At 40.3% G+C, this 19,349-nt stretch overlaps 1 protein-coding gene across 1 annotated transcript in view; it reads right to left on the bottom strand.

Moving 5' to 3' along the window:
* CHN2 (chimerin 2) overlaps nt 1–19,349 on the bottom strand; it is a 160,665-nt gene that overhangs the window by 56,240 nt on the left and 85,076 nt on the right. The window contains exons 4-6 of the mRNA XM_041466701.1: nt 15,083–15,114; nt 11,946–12,059; nt 10,005–10,290 (exon numbers count right to left, since the gene is read on the bottom strand). Of these exons, the coding sequence (XP_041322635.1) occupies nt 10,005–10,290; nt 11,946–12,059; nt 15,083–15,114 (432 nt within the window). The remainder of the gene's footprint in view (nt 1–10,004; nt 10,291–11,945; nt 12,060–15,082; nt 15,115–19,349) is intronic.

Here is a 19,349-nt window from a genome sequence, read left to right as displayed (position 1 = left end):
CCCCGCCCCTCCCCAAAAGCCCTGTCTCAGCTTCTGTTTTGCTCCCGATAAACTCGGCCAAGCTACACTCCTAGCCCCTCCTTCTGTTTTGAGCAACCCACAGCTCAGACTGCCATGAGCAATGCAGAAGGCAATAAAAAGGGACCTCAGAGGGTCATCTCTGCTGTCAGGGTCCCAAACAAGCATGACAGACTTCAGAAAAGCTGCCTTGTGCCACCTGCCAAATGGCACCTGGCACAGGCTGCCCACATCTCCCTGCCTAAAGGTACTGGGCAGAATTATTCACCTGGGAAGGTGAAGCACTATTTCTAGCTTACAGCTTGCCAAAAGTGGATGAGTCATCAAAGCTATAGGTACTGGTTTGATAGATGGAACCAGCAGAAAATCAGGGAAAGATGCTCTCAAAGTATAACATCTTCAAAAGCAGAAGACAATTTCTATGGAAGACATGTCAGTCTCCTCCTTTGTCGCCTCCAGCTCCTGCTCAACAGTGACACACCTGCCTTAAACCCAAACAACCCTCCCCAAAGAAGAGCTACTGCCCATATGTGTCTTGGCTCCTTTCTATGCGTGTAAAAACCACCAAATTCTCCTCTTAAAAATCCAAATTGAAATTCTCTTGATGCTTCTGTCATGGATGCTCATTATGTTCCTAGGGATTTAATTCCTGTATGAGTGACATCATAGTACAGACTGTCCTGAGTTTTTGTTAATGTTTTGTTTGCACTTTTTCCAGATCAATAAAAATCTTAAATCAAACTCCTGTTCCTGCAGTATTTCATCAGCCACATTCCCCCAGCTCATCAAGTTGCTGTCTATCTCTATTTTTTGCTCAAAATTCCTCTACCTATTTTTGGTCCGTGTAACCATCTTCATGAGCCAACCAAATTTGAATTAATGTCAAGAGTGCAGTTTCATGAGAGATTGTACTACTTTAGTAAAAATCCAATTATTCTGCATCTGCTGCATTCTTTTCACTCGGTACTTTTGTAAATCTATCAAAAAGGCAATCAAGTCTAACTGGCAGCATTCCTTCTTTATAACCATGCTGACGACTGTGTGCAGTCCCACTGATCTCCAGGGCTGAGAATGCATTAAAAGGAAGAGCCCACTGTTACCATTTGTACTTGTCACTCTACACCGTCCTCTTTTCCAAATGTGAGCAGTTTTTATAACTGGTTCCCGAACTTTGGAGACCAACCTCAGCTGAGAACAGTCAACAGCACATGCTTCACTGTGGCCACCACCAGCTGTCCTCCTGCCCAGGCTGCTGCCATCCCCTGCCTGGCAGAGCCATCGAGCTCTGTTAACTGAGATTGTGCCCAGCTTTCTGCTGCTGAGCCAGCCTAAAGGTGACCAGGGAGATACCTGCACCTGGATTCCTGGTATCCCAGCCGCAGGATGTGGATGCAGACTGCTAACCTGCCTCTCTGTGTTGTGAGAGACCGGATGAAAAGCCTTGGACACGAGGACTGTGGCTTCAGTGAGTGCCTCACTAGTGCAGTGGCAATTCTGAACTGAAGGTTGAATGTCCCCTCGTCTCAGGGGGAGGAATCAAATAACTGGTCCTTAGCTACTTTAGTACATTGTCTTCATCTAGCCAATATGAATCAGAGCCTAGATAACGTATTTTCAGACACAGAAAACCACAGAGAAATAGGACTAGAGGGTACTGTGAGATGCTTTTCTCCTGCCTGACTCAGGTATCCATGCTATCTGTGCCATTTCTGCCAGATGTTTTCTAATATGTTTCTATGCCTTCTGATGAGGGAGATTTTGTCACCCCCTCAGGCACTCTAGCCCAGTATTTCATTATTCTTTCTTTTCTCCCTTAATAGCTAACCTGCAATGCTTATCACTGTATTTCAGTCCTATCATTTCTTGTCATATTCAGCATGAACACAGAGGACAGGTTATTTTTTTCCTTATAATTAGCCCTAGACATGCACATCACTTAAAATACTTATTTTCTAATCAAAATATGAAGGAAAAAATACTACTCACAACTTAAATATTCTCTTTTTAACACTAATTCTGAGTCCTCCACTACCAGAAATTAATCTCTTTCTTCTATTTAAGTTGAACACTTGTCTTCCAATATCAAAACATGGCAGTTTAAAGGTGCTTGTAAAATTTTAGTGCCTATTCCTACAAGATAATCAAGTATAGATTTTTACTTAAAAAATGCCTTTTCATTTTCCAGTGGCTAGACAAATGAAATGTTTATGCTGAAGGCTCCATCCCAATCCCTGCGGAAGTTTGTTTATGTGAATTGAATGCCATCAAACTGTGTAAAGAGTATAAAAGCCAAGATAATATACCCTCAGATAAGCTTTTATTTTTAGTACATCAAACTAAGCACGGGTTTTATGCAACAAACATTTAGCTTTAGTAGAATTATTAATAAGATCATAAGAGGAACATACCCAAGAGAAAAGGATTAATTTATGAGTTCGGTAGAGCCTACCTGCAGATACACAGTACCGTTCTTGAAGAGACAAGTGGCATTTGCCTTAGGAGCACTATAAGCACTTCTGGTGTATTGAATAATTTTTAGCGCTAAACTGAAATTCTTATCTGAGAAAATTTCAACTTAGTTGTGACGTTCACATTGCTTCCATTTGGCTGTCTTTCAAAAACACTGGATTGGAAAAGACCATGATGGTAACAAACTGGATATTTACCTTTGCTCCATATGCTTAGCAATGCCCTGAACTGCTCCAAGACTCAGTGAAATCCTTGGGGATCTTCCCCTTAATTCAGTAGCATATGGATCAGATTGTACCCATTGCATCATGTCATTTGTGTAAATCAGTATTGTCTCCAACTTACAATCTCTCTTCAGGCATAATCATATCACTTATTCTGCTTAAGGCAAAAGTCATGAATTCTAAGCTAACATAAACCAGGAACCTGGAGAGGTGTTGACAGTTCAGGGAAGCAATGTAAGGAAATACTTTGCTATGGAACCTCTCTCTCGACTCCCTCAATTTACACTACTGTTATAATTGATAGGAATTATTCCTTTCAAAAATCTTTCTTTAATCTTTAAGGCTAAGTAGTTAGGAGTGCCACAGTCAACTACAAAGCACTGCCCATTTTCCTAAATATAGACAGCCAGAGGGGAGGAATTGAAACAGACACTTTCCAAAATTTTATTTTGGTAGCTTTCTTATTTTCGTTTCTTATATAGTGTCTATTTTAGATTTATGATGCATTAAATAAGCAAAAAAGCTGCAGAGACACAGCTGGAAAATACAAAAGAATGCCAACACTGAAGGGCAAAAGAAAATTATCAGCTGAATATATTTTTGGTATGATGCTGTTTGTCATTTGAAATAAAAAAATATTAAAATATATATGCTGGTAGACCTACTGTATTGATATAAACTCCTCCTTGCTGTGCTATAATACCCAAGAGTATTGGATGGAATCACTCCTGAATTGCTAACAGTTATTTAAAGAGAGTCAGCTATGTAGTTAAGTACGCATGTCAAGGCACGCTACAATTAAGTACGTGCGTGCGGTAACCTGTGTGTAGAATACTACTCTTGCAGGACAAGCCTGAGTGACTGATGAAAGGAATTCATTACTCCCAAAGTCATCTTGATGTATTAGTTTGTTGCTTCTAGCAGCAAAAATGCCACACACCTTTTATCACTGCATGTATTACTTAACCCTGCAGATAAAGGCCACCTTTGTGTACAGGATTTATGTTGCTTTTTATCAGTGTGGTGTCTGAGCATCTTCTGGGAAAAAATCAGTACTGCCAGGGAGAAGTCCCTTGTGAATTCTGTGGCCATGCATACAGGAGTGTGACTGTAACCACTAATAAAAGACAATGGTGGGCTGTTAACATCCACGTAGAACTGAGCATTTTAATTTTTTCTGACCAAGCATGCTGCAAAAAGAAGGGAGTTGAAGGCAATGTAAAATACACCACATAAAATTATCAGTGCCTTTCCAGCCTAGAGCCTGCAGGAACAGATGCTTCTGCTCACTACCTTCTTAACCCCAGGATCTGCTGCTGGGGCAGCACAGTACCCTGCAGCCCTCCTGTGGAAGGAAATGCTCAACATCTGGATAGACATCCCAGCAGAGAATTAAACACTATCTAGCAACCTGTAATAGGATCATTAGAGGTTTAGAGGAGCTGCAGAATGGGAAGAATAATGAATAAATGAAAGACTGAAAAGATTTCTTTATTGTTGGCTAATAGCAGTACCTGTAGAAAATTCAATGGAGACAAAAATGGGAGTTGTAAGATGAGGCTAAAAAGCCTTCAGAAAGGGACATGGTGTGAATAACAATTGAAGAGTGTCAAATACCTACAAAAATCGAACCAAATCTTAGGCTGTCTTAAAATTGACTTCCTCTTGTACAAGTTTGATGTAAGAAAAACAGCAGTGCCCTTAAAAATTTAGTTCCATAACCAGATTACATCTCCAGTTAAGGGATGTTGGAAAACAGTCCTTCCTGGGAGTCTTGCATTTTCTTCTATGGGAAACTGTGTGTGAGCAGCATGACTAATGAGGACAGTAATATCAACTTCTAGCAAAGTTCTTCCTTTTCTGTCACCTTTGCCTTAATAGGAATAGTTTTCTTATCTGTCTATTACTTGTGTGGTATTTTCTGCTATGGAAATCTACAGCCTCCCAGACTTCATAATATGCTAATCATTTCAGCTCTTTAGTTCTAGCTGCCATATTAACTGTGGGCTCTGTCATTTGCACTTCAATGTCTAGTGATGAGCTCTACCCAAACAGATACAGAGGGGTTGCCATGTCAAACAGCAACACGGAGTTTTCTGCACTGTCCCACTGTTAAGTGCGAACAGCTCGCTCTTGGTTTAGCTCAAACTCTGCCCTGCTCTGTACAGACTATCCCTGCTAAATGCCTCATGCTGCTTCTGACGTGTGCTTTAGCCAGAGAGCAGAACAAGCACTGCAGCCCAGGCTCCAAGCAAACTCATATTTCATGTACAACTGGTATGTTTGAACTGACTGAGCCACATTCGACCAGGAGAGAAGTTGATGGGAGCTTTGCCAGGACCCAAGTGAGCAGAGACCTGGCACTGGAAAAAGCCTTCCTTAATCTTTACTGCACTTACAATACTTTGTCCTCTTTCAGATAGATTAAGATAATTCTTTTTGCAAGCACTTTAAGCTCAAATGCTGCCAAGGGTTTTCTTTAACTCCAGCCTGTGCTCTTCTCATCAGACCAGCATAGCAAAGAAACAAATAGTGGGGCACAGCCTTTGTCTGACACAGGGCACCGTGTCACAACATCCAGGCCTCACCCACACATGGGATAGTTGCAGTAGTGCACAGGGCAGGTCACAGGAATGGGATTGAAACTGCAAGACCAGGGAACCAGGATGCCTTTTCCATCAGCAACTGGGACAGCTTTTACCTGATCAGAGCATTCATGAAACTACAGTTTGTATTTACTTCCAACATTTCAATTCTTTAAATATATTTGCTAAATTACACTTGCTGAGGTAGGATTAGAAAGGGGTATTATTTTCTCCCTGTCTGTGGCACAAAGACTGCTGACTCAGTAAGGGCAGCATTTGCAGGGAAATGCAATAGCAATAAATGTTTCAGAACTACATATTTTACTGACAGATTACTGCAATTTTTTTCACTCCTATATGTGAAGATTAATTGCTTACAGCAGGTTACACTTCGCCTACATTCACCATTAACTTGAACTACTGGTAATTAATTACAGACTGCACCAGTACCAGGTACTTATCTGCCCTACATTCTCCAGTATGTGTTCATTTGCCCCAAGAACAGTATTCCATAAGCAGAGCAAACATAAAGCAGGTGATCACAACTTTCCCAAACTTAAGTCACAACTCTAAACAGACAACATGTGATCATCAAATTTTCTTGGCACAAAAAACTCTATTCAAAATCCTTGTTGAACCTGGATCCTGTTAAAACAACAATTGCCTACCCTGCTAAGAAAGCATGCTGCTCCCCCAAAACATTTAATTCCTAAAAATCATTGTGGTTCCTTTCAGATTAAAGGTCTGTTAAACTATTCAGGCTAAAATTTGGAATTTGTGTCTACAAATCAAGCACCTCTTCAAAATCAGACAGGAATAACTTTTGGATGAAACACCAGCATTAAGTATCTTAGAGCATAAATGTTTTCTTAGGCCCGATATAAAAAAATGTTGGATAAAAAAAGCACGAACAACAACAGCTTAATCCAGCCCAATTATCACATCCCCCTGTGGAATGGGCATGACTCCACTAATTACCACCTCAAAGAAATTATCATTATGGGAAGAGACAAGTACCTCAGGCAGTACCAAGGCACCTCACCCGAGTGCTGGCTCCTCCTGCCAGCCTGTGTGTTGGTGGCCCCTCTGCTGACCCAGCCCACGGAAGCGGTGGCACTGGGGTGACACTGAATAAGCCCCGCTGTCACCGTGGGAGGCGACAGAGAGGACAGACCCCCTGGATGGTGTTAACAAACCCACTGAGGAGATGAATGCCTTCAGCTGCGCTTTCACACTCTGGAGTTAGTTTCAGTATGAAACAAAATCTCACTTGTAAAGAGTCTAATTTCTTAGATAGAAGAGTACTGGTGCTTAACCTTGGAGCACTGAATTCTCAACCTCCTCTTGAGAAATAATAGAAGTTTCTGTCCTGCACGTATGGCTTCCCCCCATCATTTCTGGATCATTCAAAACACTCAAGTCAGCATTTTCAAAAAAACCACCCCAATGATATTATTTTTTAACATTTTTCCTGTTCAGCTGGCCAGAGGAAAAAACCATGAATGATTTTTCACACAATCAGCAAAGAATTTACTTTGCAGAAAAATGTCATAATGAATATTCATTATCTTATTTCTAGGGTTCTGAAATTTACTGGAGTTACTGAAGTAGGTGAAGGTTGCGATTTGTGGGCAAATCACAGCCTCTGTTTAAAATGCTGTACAAGACAGATCAGCCTCAAGCAAAACGTCTGATAGAACTCTCACTGAACTATCACTTTCCCATAATATTCTTCTATTTTAGAGGACTTCTAAAGTTTATATAAAAACAAACATGAAATTATTTTTATCCTGTTTTATCCCCATTTGTTAGTACTGAAAAACGCTTGATAATTCACCAGTTTATTCCAAAGCCCAGTCCATACTTTACCTGAGGCTACTGTGAGTAACAAAATAGAAGATGACCACTGTGTCTCTGCTACCAAACCTCTCATGGCTTCCCCCAGGAGCATTTGAACCAAAAGCAGCCATGGTAGGCTCCATCATACAGATTTTTGTGAGCTATTTTTTTTTTCAGTTGCTAATATTTTAGTTGATGTAATCCTTTTTTTTTTCCACACAGATTTGCATGAGATGATGGAAAACTACCAGTATTGGTAGAGAAGCCCACTGGGATTCCTAATCATCAATATCAAGGCTTCAGCTGCTACACCAGGTCTTCAGCATGAGCAGATCCCCTTGCCTATTTAGCCCCACTCCTCTTATAGCTGTGATTTCTCCTACTCCTCCTGGCAAGTAAAATATGTTAGAAACAGCTGCTATTCCTCCTTCTGCTTTTCCCCTCTGTGGGAGGAAGGCAGAGAGGGTTGCCAACAGTGTAGTTGCTTAGCTGAAGGCAGCTATTTTTACATGACAGCACAGCCACAGAGCCCAGCCTTGCAGGCTGCTCCTGCCTGCACGTACAGAAATCTAGATGAGCACAAGTCCTTGTAGGCCAAGGACCTGCCTTTTACATTAGAGCCACCTCAGAGACAAATAATCCTCTCAACACTTAAATTTCATTCAGCAGCAATACAAAAGAGGACCTAACACAATCATTAATGAGGTCCAGAGGTGTGTTTTCACTATTGCCAGTGCATTACATCAACTCCAAACATTTTTAAGCACAGGTACTGGGAACTAAGAATGCAGCACTTCTCTCACATTAAGCCAATAGAATAGTTTTTTAAGCTGTTATCAGGGAGGAGTCTTGTGCTGCATTTCTATTCATATGAAGTGGATCAGGCAGCAGACGTGGCAGAAAATTCACTTATTTTTTTTCTCCTGGCTGAGTCAGTTTTAATCTGGGGTTGTTTGCTAGTGTCACCTATTGTGTAGCTGCACAAAGCCATACGTCAGTAAAAAGGTAGTGGTGAAGGAGAGAGGCCAGGGGTCCCTTCAGAGATGGTTTGCCTTCTGTTGGTCTAAAAGGGTTTTTGCAATGCCTACTTAAAGCTGCCCAACCTGAAGGATGGCATCCAACTATGAGCACAACAGAAAACATAATCTGTTATGGAATATTTGGTACTCGAGCAAACCCCTCTGAAGACTTTGAGAACACTTTGAGAATAACAGAAGTCTTGCTCCTCAACTGCAAAAACTGTAAGTAAAACTAAACACAATTTTGAAACTGTATTTTTTCTTGTAGAGATCCTATTTTTCTGATTTCCTAGAGAATGTAGCATGGTTTTCAATTTCCATGATTGCTTTATTACACTACGTGAATGCAATAATATTTATAATCATCCCAGTAATGACCCAGTTACAGAACACCCTCTGGATCATTCCCTTACTTACACAGAAACACCTACACTAAAAAATCTGTCACAGTGCACTATGTCTACTTCTTATTGTTCCTCAAATAAAGTAAAAATTTCCTTTTTTATGCCTGTTACGACATTCAAAATCACCCAGTGTCCAATCACAGGAATCAACTGAACGAGCATTGGAAGTCTCAATGGCATCTACTCCTCTTGGGTATTACACCACCATTCAACTGAACCAAAAACTACCATCACCAGTGGATTTATTTTTAAATAAAATGTCAGTGGTGGACTTGTTGTGCCCTTCTCCAAAGGCCTTCCCTGCATCATTACGCCTTCGTTAAAAAATGTCATTGTCAATGGAATTGATTTGTTATAGAGGATGAATAGGTTTCCATGTCAGGTCAGTCACCCAAGCAATTATTATTACTGAGAAATCAAAACCAGTAAATAATCAGCCAATGCAGATATGTGAACCCAACAGATGATCCTGCTAGAAATGCCCTAGAGACACGAGGATACATATAAAAAAGCTGATCTCTTTCATACTCGCCATGACTATATGACAGGAAATTCACTCCCTGCTTTCCAAATAAAAACTGGCTCTAGTTCCCCAACTAGCTGGCCAGCACACTGAACACTAAAATCAACAGTCACTCTGAGAAGTATGCTTAACAAATGTCAGTAAGTCAATTCAGCTCAAGGACCAGACCCAAAACCAAAGTTTTGTTTGACAGCTCTTGCTGCCATACCACCTGGGAAATGAAAATATCCACATGTCACTGCTTACAAGGCTGTTTCTCATATGTAAAATAATTTCTAATTTTACATCTTCAGATGGCTGCTAGCTGCACAAAATTCTCAGTTTATCATCATGTTAAGTCCTAGTCCATACAACGCTTTGGGATACGAGTGCGTAAGAGAAGAAGATCAAGCAAAGCCCACTTCAAATGAGAAGAGAGAGAAGAAATGGAGGCAAACAGACAACATCCCAACTTCAGATCCATGAGAAGGAAAGAAAACAGACAATATCCCAATTTGAGACCCATCCACCGAAGGCTTGTCAGAGAAGAGGAGCTTTGAACCACGTACAGAAAGATAACAAACTTGAGCTGTGGTGAAGGGTCGGTGGGAACCAGATTCATAACCCCACTGTGGAAAATGCTTTAGTATATACATGGACAAATATAATCTGTGACCAATTTAGATGCAGCTCCTAAGGTAAATCATATATACCCCTATATTTACATAGTGAAAACATTTACATTTGGTACTTATTAGAAAGTTTTTATCATAAGCTCCAGTCAAATATTAGTTGGGACCCAAGGTCATATTAACTTTGCAATGGGATAGCAATACTTATTAAAGTACAGGAAGATAGAAACAGGTCCTCTGACAAAACTTATTCTTCTCAGGTTTCATAGAAAGACTGGTATTAATTACGAAAAATTTAAACTGAATACTTACCTTTTCAACTGGAGTGTTTTCTTCACTCGTTACACTTGCTTTTCTTGATTCATTTTTTGTTCTGCTCAGCCTCCGGGACACTTTTTCTCTAAGCAAAGTGGCATATCCAATGTGCTCATATATGGGGTTTGTTGTCATTTTGGAAATATACTCAGAAGCCTTTGTTTCTATGTACAGTGTTATCAAGCCATCTGTAACCAGATCATGGATTGATTCAAATCTCTTCTCCCCAACGAAGTGCTTCCCATCATAGAACAACCTGTAGTTTAATGTCTGGTTACCAAATCTGCAAACACCAGAAAAATACAGAGGGAGAGAAGAAAGAGAGAATTCAAACTGTGCTGCAGGCTCTTCCATCATGAAGCAATTTTGAGGTGCAGAAAGCAGGTGCTTAACCACATATCGGCATATTTACAGTCAATGAAGAGATGGACATCTACCAAATAATCAAAGGGTCTGAATCAGGCTTTGTCAGGAAGCCAGGGAGACCAAGCTCCTAATTCAGGGCCAAATTAAATATCCAAAGTAATGTGGGAAAATTAAAGCCCTATTAATAGCAGGTGTAATCTATTGGGATTTTTTAAGTGTTTTAATAATCCAAGTGCTGTAGTAGCACATTCAGTTTGTGACACTGATGTTGGAATCCCATAATTGATTAAAGCATTCAAAGACACACTATTGTGTTAAATGGTCCTTGCATTGCATCAAAACTGCATGTCTGCAAATTTTGTTGGGACTTCAAATCGCATGGTTTAATCCTTTTATTTTTCACCCAGATTTTTCATATAAAATCCCAATTTATAATCAAGTTCAGTTTTTGCTTCTACAAATAATTACCCAGATGGATTTAGAAAACATGTTGATTCATCAAAACAATAGGCATCTTGCCATAATTCTTATCCTTTATTTTTTTTTTATTCTTCATTTTGAAATCTCCTCCAAAACCCTAAAAAACTGTGTTTGTTCTTTTTCAGCTGACACAAATTGGTTTTAATTTACACCACTTTTTAGTTGGCATGACTCACCAGCTTTTCCAGCTTTACCATCTGCACAGCAATACAAATTCTAAGCATGATTTCATCACTGTATCACAGCTACTTGGGCTAACTCCTCAAAGGATTTTTCTTCATGTCTTACTAGCAGAAGGGTAAAAATGCAGACTTGTAGTTTGTGTATAATCTCACAGGAGTAATAATGCTATAAAAATTGCAAAATATTGCCAAGGAGTTTGTTTCATCAAAACCCAACTGAATACCTTGTCCTCTTGCTCCTCTTGCTAATACACAGTGTCTTTAAGACCTGAGTGGGCAGGTTTTGAATGACACAGCTAAGTCAGGAAAGGCACCTGTGAGGGCAGTGAGTTTGGAGCTTGGGTTCCCCCTGCATCTTTCGTTCATTTGAATAGCAGACTCCTACTTCTTTGAGCAGCAGCATCCCATGATTCACAACGCATTCCTACAAAAAACTTGAGCTCCTACTGGGGAAGAAAACTGCCAGTCTTCAGCTTCTGGATGTCATGATTTTCCAGCTGTATTTGGGGTTATTATTAGAGGTAGTTGTTGATGTTTGTACACAACACTGAGCTCCAAGGACAACTCGGCTGTGTCTTCTATTGGGATGCATTCCTATTCTGTATTCACTGACATCTTTAATAGAGTCTTGAAGGGGAAGATCCATCTTTACAAAACTTAACTCTTAACATAAAAAAATAATGGGAAAATGGGCACTGCTTTTGAAAAAGGACTTCCTAGCCAGGTGCTGAAGGAGAGACTGGGTTGCTGCAGTACCGTGGTGGTCAAACTGCTGAGAAGAGGGTGCTAAAGCACCCTGGTGTCACACAGTGTATTAGGTAACAGTGGAGACAGACTTCACTCAAAAAGGGACCAATATAATCCCCTCCATTAAGCACACTTACACTGGAACTATTAAAGCAGCATTTACCTGAGAGCAAGGGTGTAGCAGCCGGGTTGCCGCTGGCTTTCTCTAAGAATATAGGCTCCTTCTACACCAGCGAGTATTTCATCTGCTTGCTCCCGAGAAATGATCCCGTGAAACCTAAGGGGAGATAGTTCAGTGACTTACAGAATAATCCAACCAGAAAAACTCCCTTCTCCACCCCACAAAACATTTGAAAACTTCAGCACTCTTGAGCACTGTGGTCTAAGCCATCAGGGTAGCATCCAAGGAGCAGGATGGTCACCCGGCCTGGACAAGTTCAGCACAGACACAAAAATTACACTGGAAATGCACTTTCAGTCAGGATAAACTCAGCTGCACCCAAAGATTATTTTCTGTAAATGCCCGGTTTTTTCACAACTTTTCTCTTTTACCAGTCTATGCCTCTCCTCCTTGTTTCCTTTCTGGTGGTCTTACAACAGAATTGAAAACTAGGCAAAAAGGCATTTAAAAAAAATTAATTATTGCATTTTAATATGTAGTTATTTAAAGGTAGGTATTTATATACATAAATATTTAAGTATAATTAAAATCATAGGTCTTCTGATAACCAATTTGCTTCATTTTAATATTATATTGCTTCCTCAAATTTGTAAGGAAAACAGAGGCAAAAATGGAAACAATTATTCAAAATTCTATTCTGCATATATTAAAGTAGAAGAAGGTACAGAGAAGTCTTAAGAAAAACATTGTTTTCTTCATGTCAAGGAGCTCCTCATTCAGTGCTGGAAAAAAGCAATACTTCTCTGATTCTTTTGTCATTGCTATTTTAAGAAAGAAAGAGGGCCTAGGATGCACAATTACCCTTATGAAAACCAATATTTAGCAGTGATCTCTCCATAAGTACAAATTCAGTCTTGACAGCAGTTTGAGTCTTAACTCCTACGCACATTTTGCTAGCTGATAAGTCTCTGAGGGTCTCTTCAGAGGTTTTGAAAGTTTCTATTTTTGCTGCTGTCTAAAAAAAGGCACTAAAGTGTACTGGCCTTCAGCATTTTCTCTTTTCTGACAATACATATGAAGTGGCACATTCCTAACACTGCCTCTGGCTTGGTAGTGAAAGAGAAGAAAAACACATTGGATGTAAATGCAATTGTTCCGTTCTCTTTACGTTGTCTTTTCACAACTAATACATGTTGAAAATATTAGGTTTAGATGACATTTCCAGTGTGACTTCATGGTAAAGGTAATGTGAATTGATTCATCTTCTCTCTCTGTACAGGTGGGAGACAAACATCCTCTAAATGACATAACTGAAACATGATTCTATCTGGTAAACTCAAGGCAATTCATAATTTTAGTCAAAAATAATAAGCATAAGGTATTCCCCACAAAATACAGTGATCAATATCTGTGATCAATTTAAGAAATCACCTGGATGTGATACTTGGGGCACCTGTGAAATTTCTTTAACCATGAGTGGTAAGCACTTGGCAATTTGGGCTTTCTTACGGATATTTTTAGTACATTTTTATAAGAGCATGAAAAGTATGTGGCACAAGATCCCCTGAACTACTGCCTGCTTCTGACAGCAGCCGACAAGAAATGCTTACAGAAAGGGTGCAGGAAGCAGTGACATATTTCTTTCACTTCTCATCCCTGTCTATCCATCACTGCTTTAGACACAATCATGCCTGATCACTTGTGACCTTACCCTTCATGTATTTGAGAATCTCACTTGTAAACCCTTTTAGATCTTGGTGCTTTTGGCCTCTGCAGCTGCCTCTGGCAATGAACTTGAAAAAGGCACTGTGCATGTCCCCTTCTTGGGCACCACTGGGGTGACTTCCCCTGGCAGGAGCTGCATCCCCTCACTCCACCATTGCAGCCCCTCGCAGCACCTTTCTCTTCTCCCATAACTTTCGAGACAAGGATGGAGGAGTAGAGAGGGACAGTGCACAGAAACATGTGCACTACCTAAAGTGCAGCCACATCACAGGTTTGTACACAAATGTAATGGTGGCTTTTTCAGTTTCTTTCCCTAGAAATTGCTGTTTCTCTTTCCAAGTACTTCTGAGTACTGACTCAGCTGCTTTTATAGGACTATCTCAGTACTTCTGAAATCTCCTTTCTGAATGACAATAACTAGGGTGATCTTGCCTGGACAGGTTCACCAAAATGACATCTTACAGTTCCTGTCAGCCCTGCTGCCCCACAAACCCAGGCACGTTCCTGGATAAGAGACTGCAGCAATGGTTTTACAAGTCCTGCCGTAGGAAGTGTGATGTGTAACTCAACTAGCTGCTGTCTTCAGCTCTGTTCTACTCTAGTGGCTAGATCTGCATTCCTCATTAGCAAAGGTAATATTTAAAAATGAAACTTCAGCAATTAGGGGCAAAACTATTGGTTCTTGAGGTTTTTGGTGGTAGAAAAGGATCATTGAACATATATGGTGTGTCTGGGATGGAATGAAAAATAGAACACGGGATCTAAGGAATTCAGCTAGTGATAAGGGCTGGGGTCTCAGCATATTACTCCAGCAAAGGCCAAATGCCAAGGCTGGGTGGCTGCTGCAGCGGCTGTGCCTATCCCTTACACCTGCCTAGATCTCCATGGTAGTGCACAGCACAGCCCCTTCCTAGTTGTTTACTGGCAAAAAGAGTGCTGAGCCCAAAGGAATTACACTCTGGTGGTTTGGTATTTTCCTTCAAAGAAAAATACGCCTCTTTGGGTATTTTGGACCTTGTAACTTTAGCAGGGAGAACAGCAGTTACACAAGCAGTAGAATACACTACTTCCACAGCTCAGTAGCATGGTGAAAGCATAGGAACACACACAAAAAGGCAGTGAGAGAGATAAGCTTCTTCACTTCCCAGGCCAGTGCAGAAGCACTAGCAGGTTTAAACAACAACTAAGATAAAGGGAAGGAACACCTCAGACATTTTTTGCTCAAAATGCTCCTGAGAGAAGTAAAACAAACATGCAGGCTCAAACCACAGCATAATCCAAGGATTGTGACCAGCAGCAATGGATTGTAACACATCTATATTATTAGGCTTTCACTGTATTTGGCTCCCAGTTAAAGATAAAATAAAATATTTTATTAGACCATTGTGCCTTTTTTTTTAGTTCTAGAGTAACAACTTTTGGATATACCAAACGGACAATTAAAAAACACTTACTCTCTTCCATAATACTTTGGTCTGTTCTCCACCTAAATTTTGAAAGAAAGAAAAAAAGTATTAAAACTATAATTCTAAATAAGCTACATAAAAATAAATTACTCTTGATTAATAAGGACCCATCTAAACTGCAATGTTCTGAAGACTCAAAAACTGTGACTGGAACATGACTACACAGAAGAACAGAAAAATGAAAACAGAAGAGGTGGTTTTATTGATATATTTTTGGAAAGGAAAACATATATCAGTAGTCAAAAAATAGAATTACATATAATTGTCTGAAATCTGACCAAACAGACAAAGAATATTTTACTGCAGTTTTGCCAATCTAGTATTGATAATGCATTTTTGTTATATACCTTTTGTATACATTTGCATAGCCTTTATTTCTATTACATATGCATAATGTATATATACTATATATCATATAGACATTTATATACCCCTTATATACATTTTTTGCCTTTATGTGGCAACTGACGCAAAACAAAATATTTTAAATCCTTGGAAAAACCAGGGTTTTATGCATTTAGACCTAGTCCTAAATTCCGTGAAATCTCAAGCTTTTGTGAGCCTGATCCAAAGCACACTGGAAGTAGCTGGGAAGACTGCCAATCATTTCAGAGATCTTTGAACCAAATCTCAGGAGTGCCAGGTTGTCACCCAGGAGCTCTGGGCAGGGGTGGTACTGGGAGTCCCAACTCCAAGTGCCATTCCTCCCGGTGCCATCATTCCCAGTGCCGCTCCCGGTGCCATTCCCAGTGCCATTCCCAGTGCCATCATTCCTGGCACCGTTCCTGGTGCCATTCCCAGTGCCATCATTCCCGGTGCCATTCCCGGTGCCATTCCGGTGCCATTCCCGGTGCCATCATTCCCAGTGCGGCTCCCGGTGCCATTCCCAGTGCCATCACTCCTGGTGCCATTCCCAGTGCCATTCCCGGTGCCATCATTCCTGGTGCCATTCCTGGTGCCATTCCCAGTGCCATCATTCCTGGTGCCATTCCCGGTGCCATCATTCCCAGTGCCGCTCCCGGTGCCATTCCCAGTGCCATTCCCAGTGCCATCATTCCTGGCACCGTTCCTGGTGCCATTCCCAGTGCCATCATTCCCGGTGCCATTCTGGTGCCATTCCCAGTGCCATCATTCCCGGTGCCATTTCCAGTGCCATGCCGGTGCCATTCCTGGTGCCGCTCCCGGTGTCATTCTCGGCGCCGCCATTCCCGGTGCCATCGCTCCCGGTGCCATTCCTGTCCCGCGGCTCCTGCGGCCGGCAGGGGGCGCTGCCCGCCCAGCCTTGGCGCTCCCGGGGTTCCCCAATTAGCGCGGCCCGGCCGGAGCTCATTAACGCCCAGGCATCATTAACCCACCCGCATCCCAGCCTCGACAGGAAGAGCCGCTCCTTCGCCAGCTGCAGAGCATGCCAATAGTGTCATCTCACCGGGCTGCAGCTTCAGGCTGTGCTTTCAGCAGTAAGAGAGACAGAACTTCCTCCGAGATGCACATAAAGTGTCCAAATTATTGAGGAAGATTATCTGAGCTCTGTATATCTCCATGAAGATGGAGAACCGGTGGAATGACTGCTTCATACAAGCTAACACGTGTATGAAAAACGGTTTCAAGACTGTTTCATTCCTTAGTATAAAACCCATTTAGTGATTTTCCCTCAATTTCTCTAACTGGAAACAAGTGCTCTTGTTCTTGTTTTCATGAATTCTTATTATTTCGCTCATAAAAACTTTAAATTGGCAAAGGTTTTCTTTTTAATTTTTTTCTTTTTTTTCTCTTTTTTTTTTTTTTTTTTTTTNNAAAAGTTTTTTTTTTTATTTTTTTTTTTTTTTTTTTTTTTTTTTTTTTTTTTTTTTTTTTTCTGAATAGCAAATGCGTAACTGTCACATTTTTGATTGTACATGCCAAGCACTGAAGAGAAGCAGCTGACTTTCTACCCTGCAGTCACTAGGGCTACAACACAGCACAAGATGAACAAAAGTCTGTACAAGATAATGAGAATCTTCAATGGAAGCCCTATGGGAGTTCAATCAAGTCCTTACTGTGCTTCTTTCCCAGCTCAGTATTTCTTTTCTAGCACGGCATTAACAATAGCAGTATCATACCCTTGGAACTCCTACCCAGGAACAATACCTTGATACAAACATTTCTGAGTTCTGAGGGGCAGGAATAAGAGAGAAAAGAATACACAGAACTGAAGAGAGAGCAAAATCAAAGGAATTGCCAAGTGCAGGTGCTGTGTTTCTATGTGCATATACGGGAACTTGAAGAAGAAAGTGCATTAATTCAATTTAGCTTTCTATTTTTAAGTAAAAAAATAGTATCAAGAAAAGACATCTCTGAAAGGAGGTTGTTCATACGTTCATCTTCAACAGCACTATATGACTTTATTATCTTGGAACTGTGCAGCCTTTCTGTCATCCTTATAGACCTTAATAACCCTTGAAAGCATAGATTTAGCTGGCAACTCAATTAAAAATTGGGTATCAGAAGCTGGGTTACGTAAGACCACCACATGCAATCTTCTCTTTCTTGGAAACAAAGGCTACTCGGTACACTGAAAATTGCCAAACAACACACTTAGACAAAAGAAGTAAAGCATGAGTTTCATTTAGTAGTCAGAATCTGCTTCTATTTAAAAATACTGATTTACCTTGATTGCATTTATATACAGAACAAACCCCAACACTTTCAATCTGACTCAGAAAAATGAAAGAGTTACTTGGACCACCTTCGAAATTAGCTTTAAGCACAGGTTCCCCCATATATATATATATATTTATATATATATATATATGTGTATATATATATATATGTGTGTATATATATATATATATATATATATATATATATATGTAACACTATATATACGAAGTATAAAAGCAATCTGGGAATAACTCCTTGAACAAAGAGGTGCATTTTTTTCATCCTTCTCACACTATTTATGCAAAAATACAAACTTTTCTGTGAAATTTTCATCATTTGACTAGCAATTGACTGAACCACCCTGGATAATGTAATTTCCTCTTTCCCTGCTGCTCATGAGCTAAAAGATTTGCTTTACTGAGAATCCACACAAAGTCTCTCTACTTCTCTCTTCTTCCTCCTATTTCATAGAACAGAAACCTTCACTCCAAAACATCTTTTAACATTCACATATCTAAAATCACCACAATTTCAGTATTTGGCTTTAGGCAGGAAAGATACTGTAGTATTCCCTGAAATGAAGCTCCTGATCTGTCAGACCATCCTGGTGCCTCAGAATCTAAAAATCCCCTCTTGTGCTTACTGCAACCTTTGCCCTAAAATAATAATTTCTGTCCTAACCAAATTTATGACTAGGAACAAACACACGGAAACAAAGTAAAAGCAAGATTAAAGATCAAAAATAACATCAGGGTCTCTACATCAAAACCAGAATGTTGGACTGAACTTGGAAATAAACCAAAAGCCTGCACAATTGATGAAGCAGAGGCTTAAAAATATCAAAGGAGCCAGTAGGTCTGTTTTGTGCCGACTGCAGACTCTGTAAAAACTTCAAGGGAAATGCTATATATTCCAGAAGGCAAAGGTGACTGAAATTCAGTTGGGATTAGCTTTCCCTCTCCTGTTATAAATGGGCTTGCACACACAAAGTCAAGCAGATCCACCTGAAAGAACTCTCAGCAGCAGAAAGAGCAGAAAATCCACAGGTAGGGAAGTGACTATTTCCTGGTGGTAGAAGCCCAGAACAATCAGCCCTATTCTGAGAACACACACACTTAGGGCTTTTTTTTCATAGATAATGCCCATGAAGAACACTTAGGTCACTTTCAGTACAGTCCTCACAATTTTCTTGCTGAAAAAAGAGCTACCTTTCCTAGGCAACCAGTTGGCTCTAATGCATAACTCCCTAGATAGGGAGCAAGGGGAGAGATCAGAGGATTGGAGTAATTTATGGATCCTTACGCTAACAAACAAAAACAAAGCACAAAAATGAGGAAAATCACATAAAGCAAATTACAGCTCTTCACTAGTGAAAACACTAGTGAAAACATATTTTGCCTTGAAGAGCATCACAGCTTGCTTTTACTTCCCCCATACTGAAGATAAATTACATGGTTTCCCCCCTCTCCACTAAAAGTATGTGGCAGCTTTCAATTAAAAAGTCAGATGATAATTTTTTGGCTTGGAAAAAGGCATTATTACCAATTTCAAACTAAAAATGTTCTTCCAGAGCAGGCACTTCTGGCTGTTCTTCCAGATGCCATAGAGAATATGC

Source organism: Pyrgilauda ruficollis, unplaced genomic scaffold (assembly GCF_017590135.1).
Source record: "Pyrgilauda ruficollis isolate IOZ18807 unplaced genomic scaffold, ASM1759013v1 scaffold2, whole genome shotgun sequence".
NCBI classification, from domain to species: Eukaryota; Metazoa; Chordata; class Aves; order Passeriformes; family Passeridae; genus Pyrgilauda; species Pyrgilauda ruficollis.
Note: the sequence above shows the minus strand (reverse complement) of the source record. Positions and strands in the feature narration are given on the sequence as shown.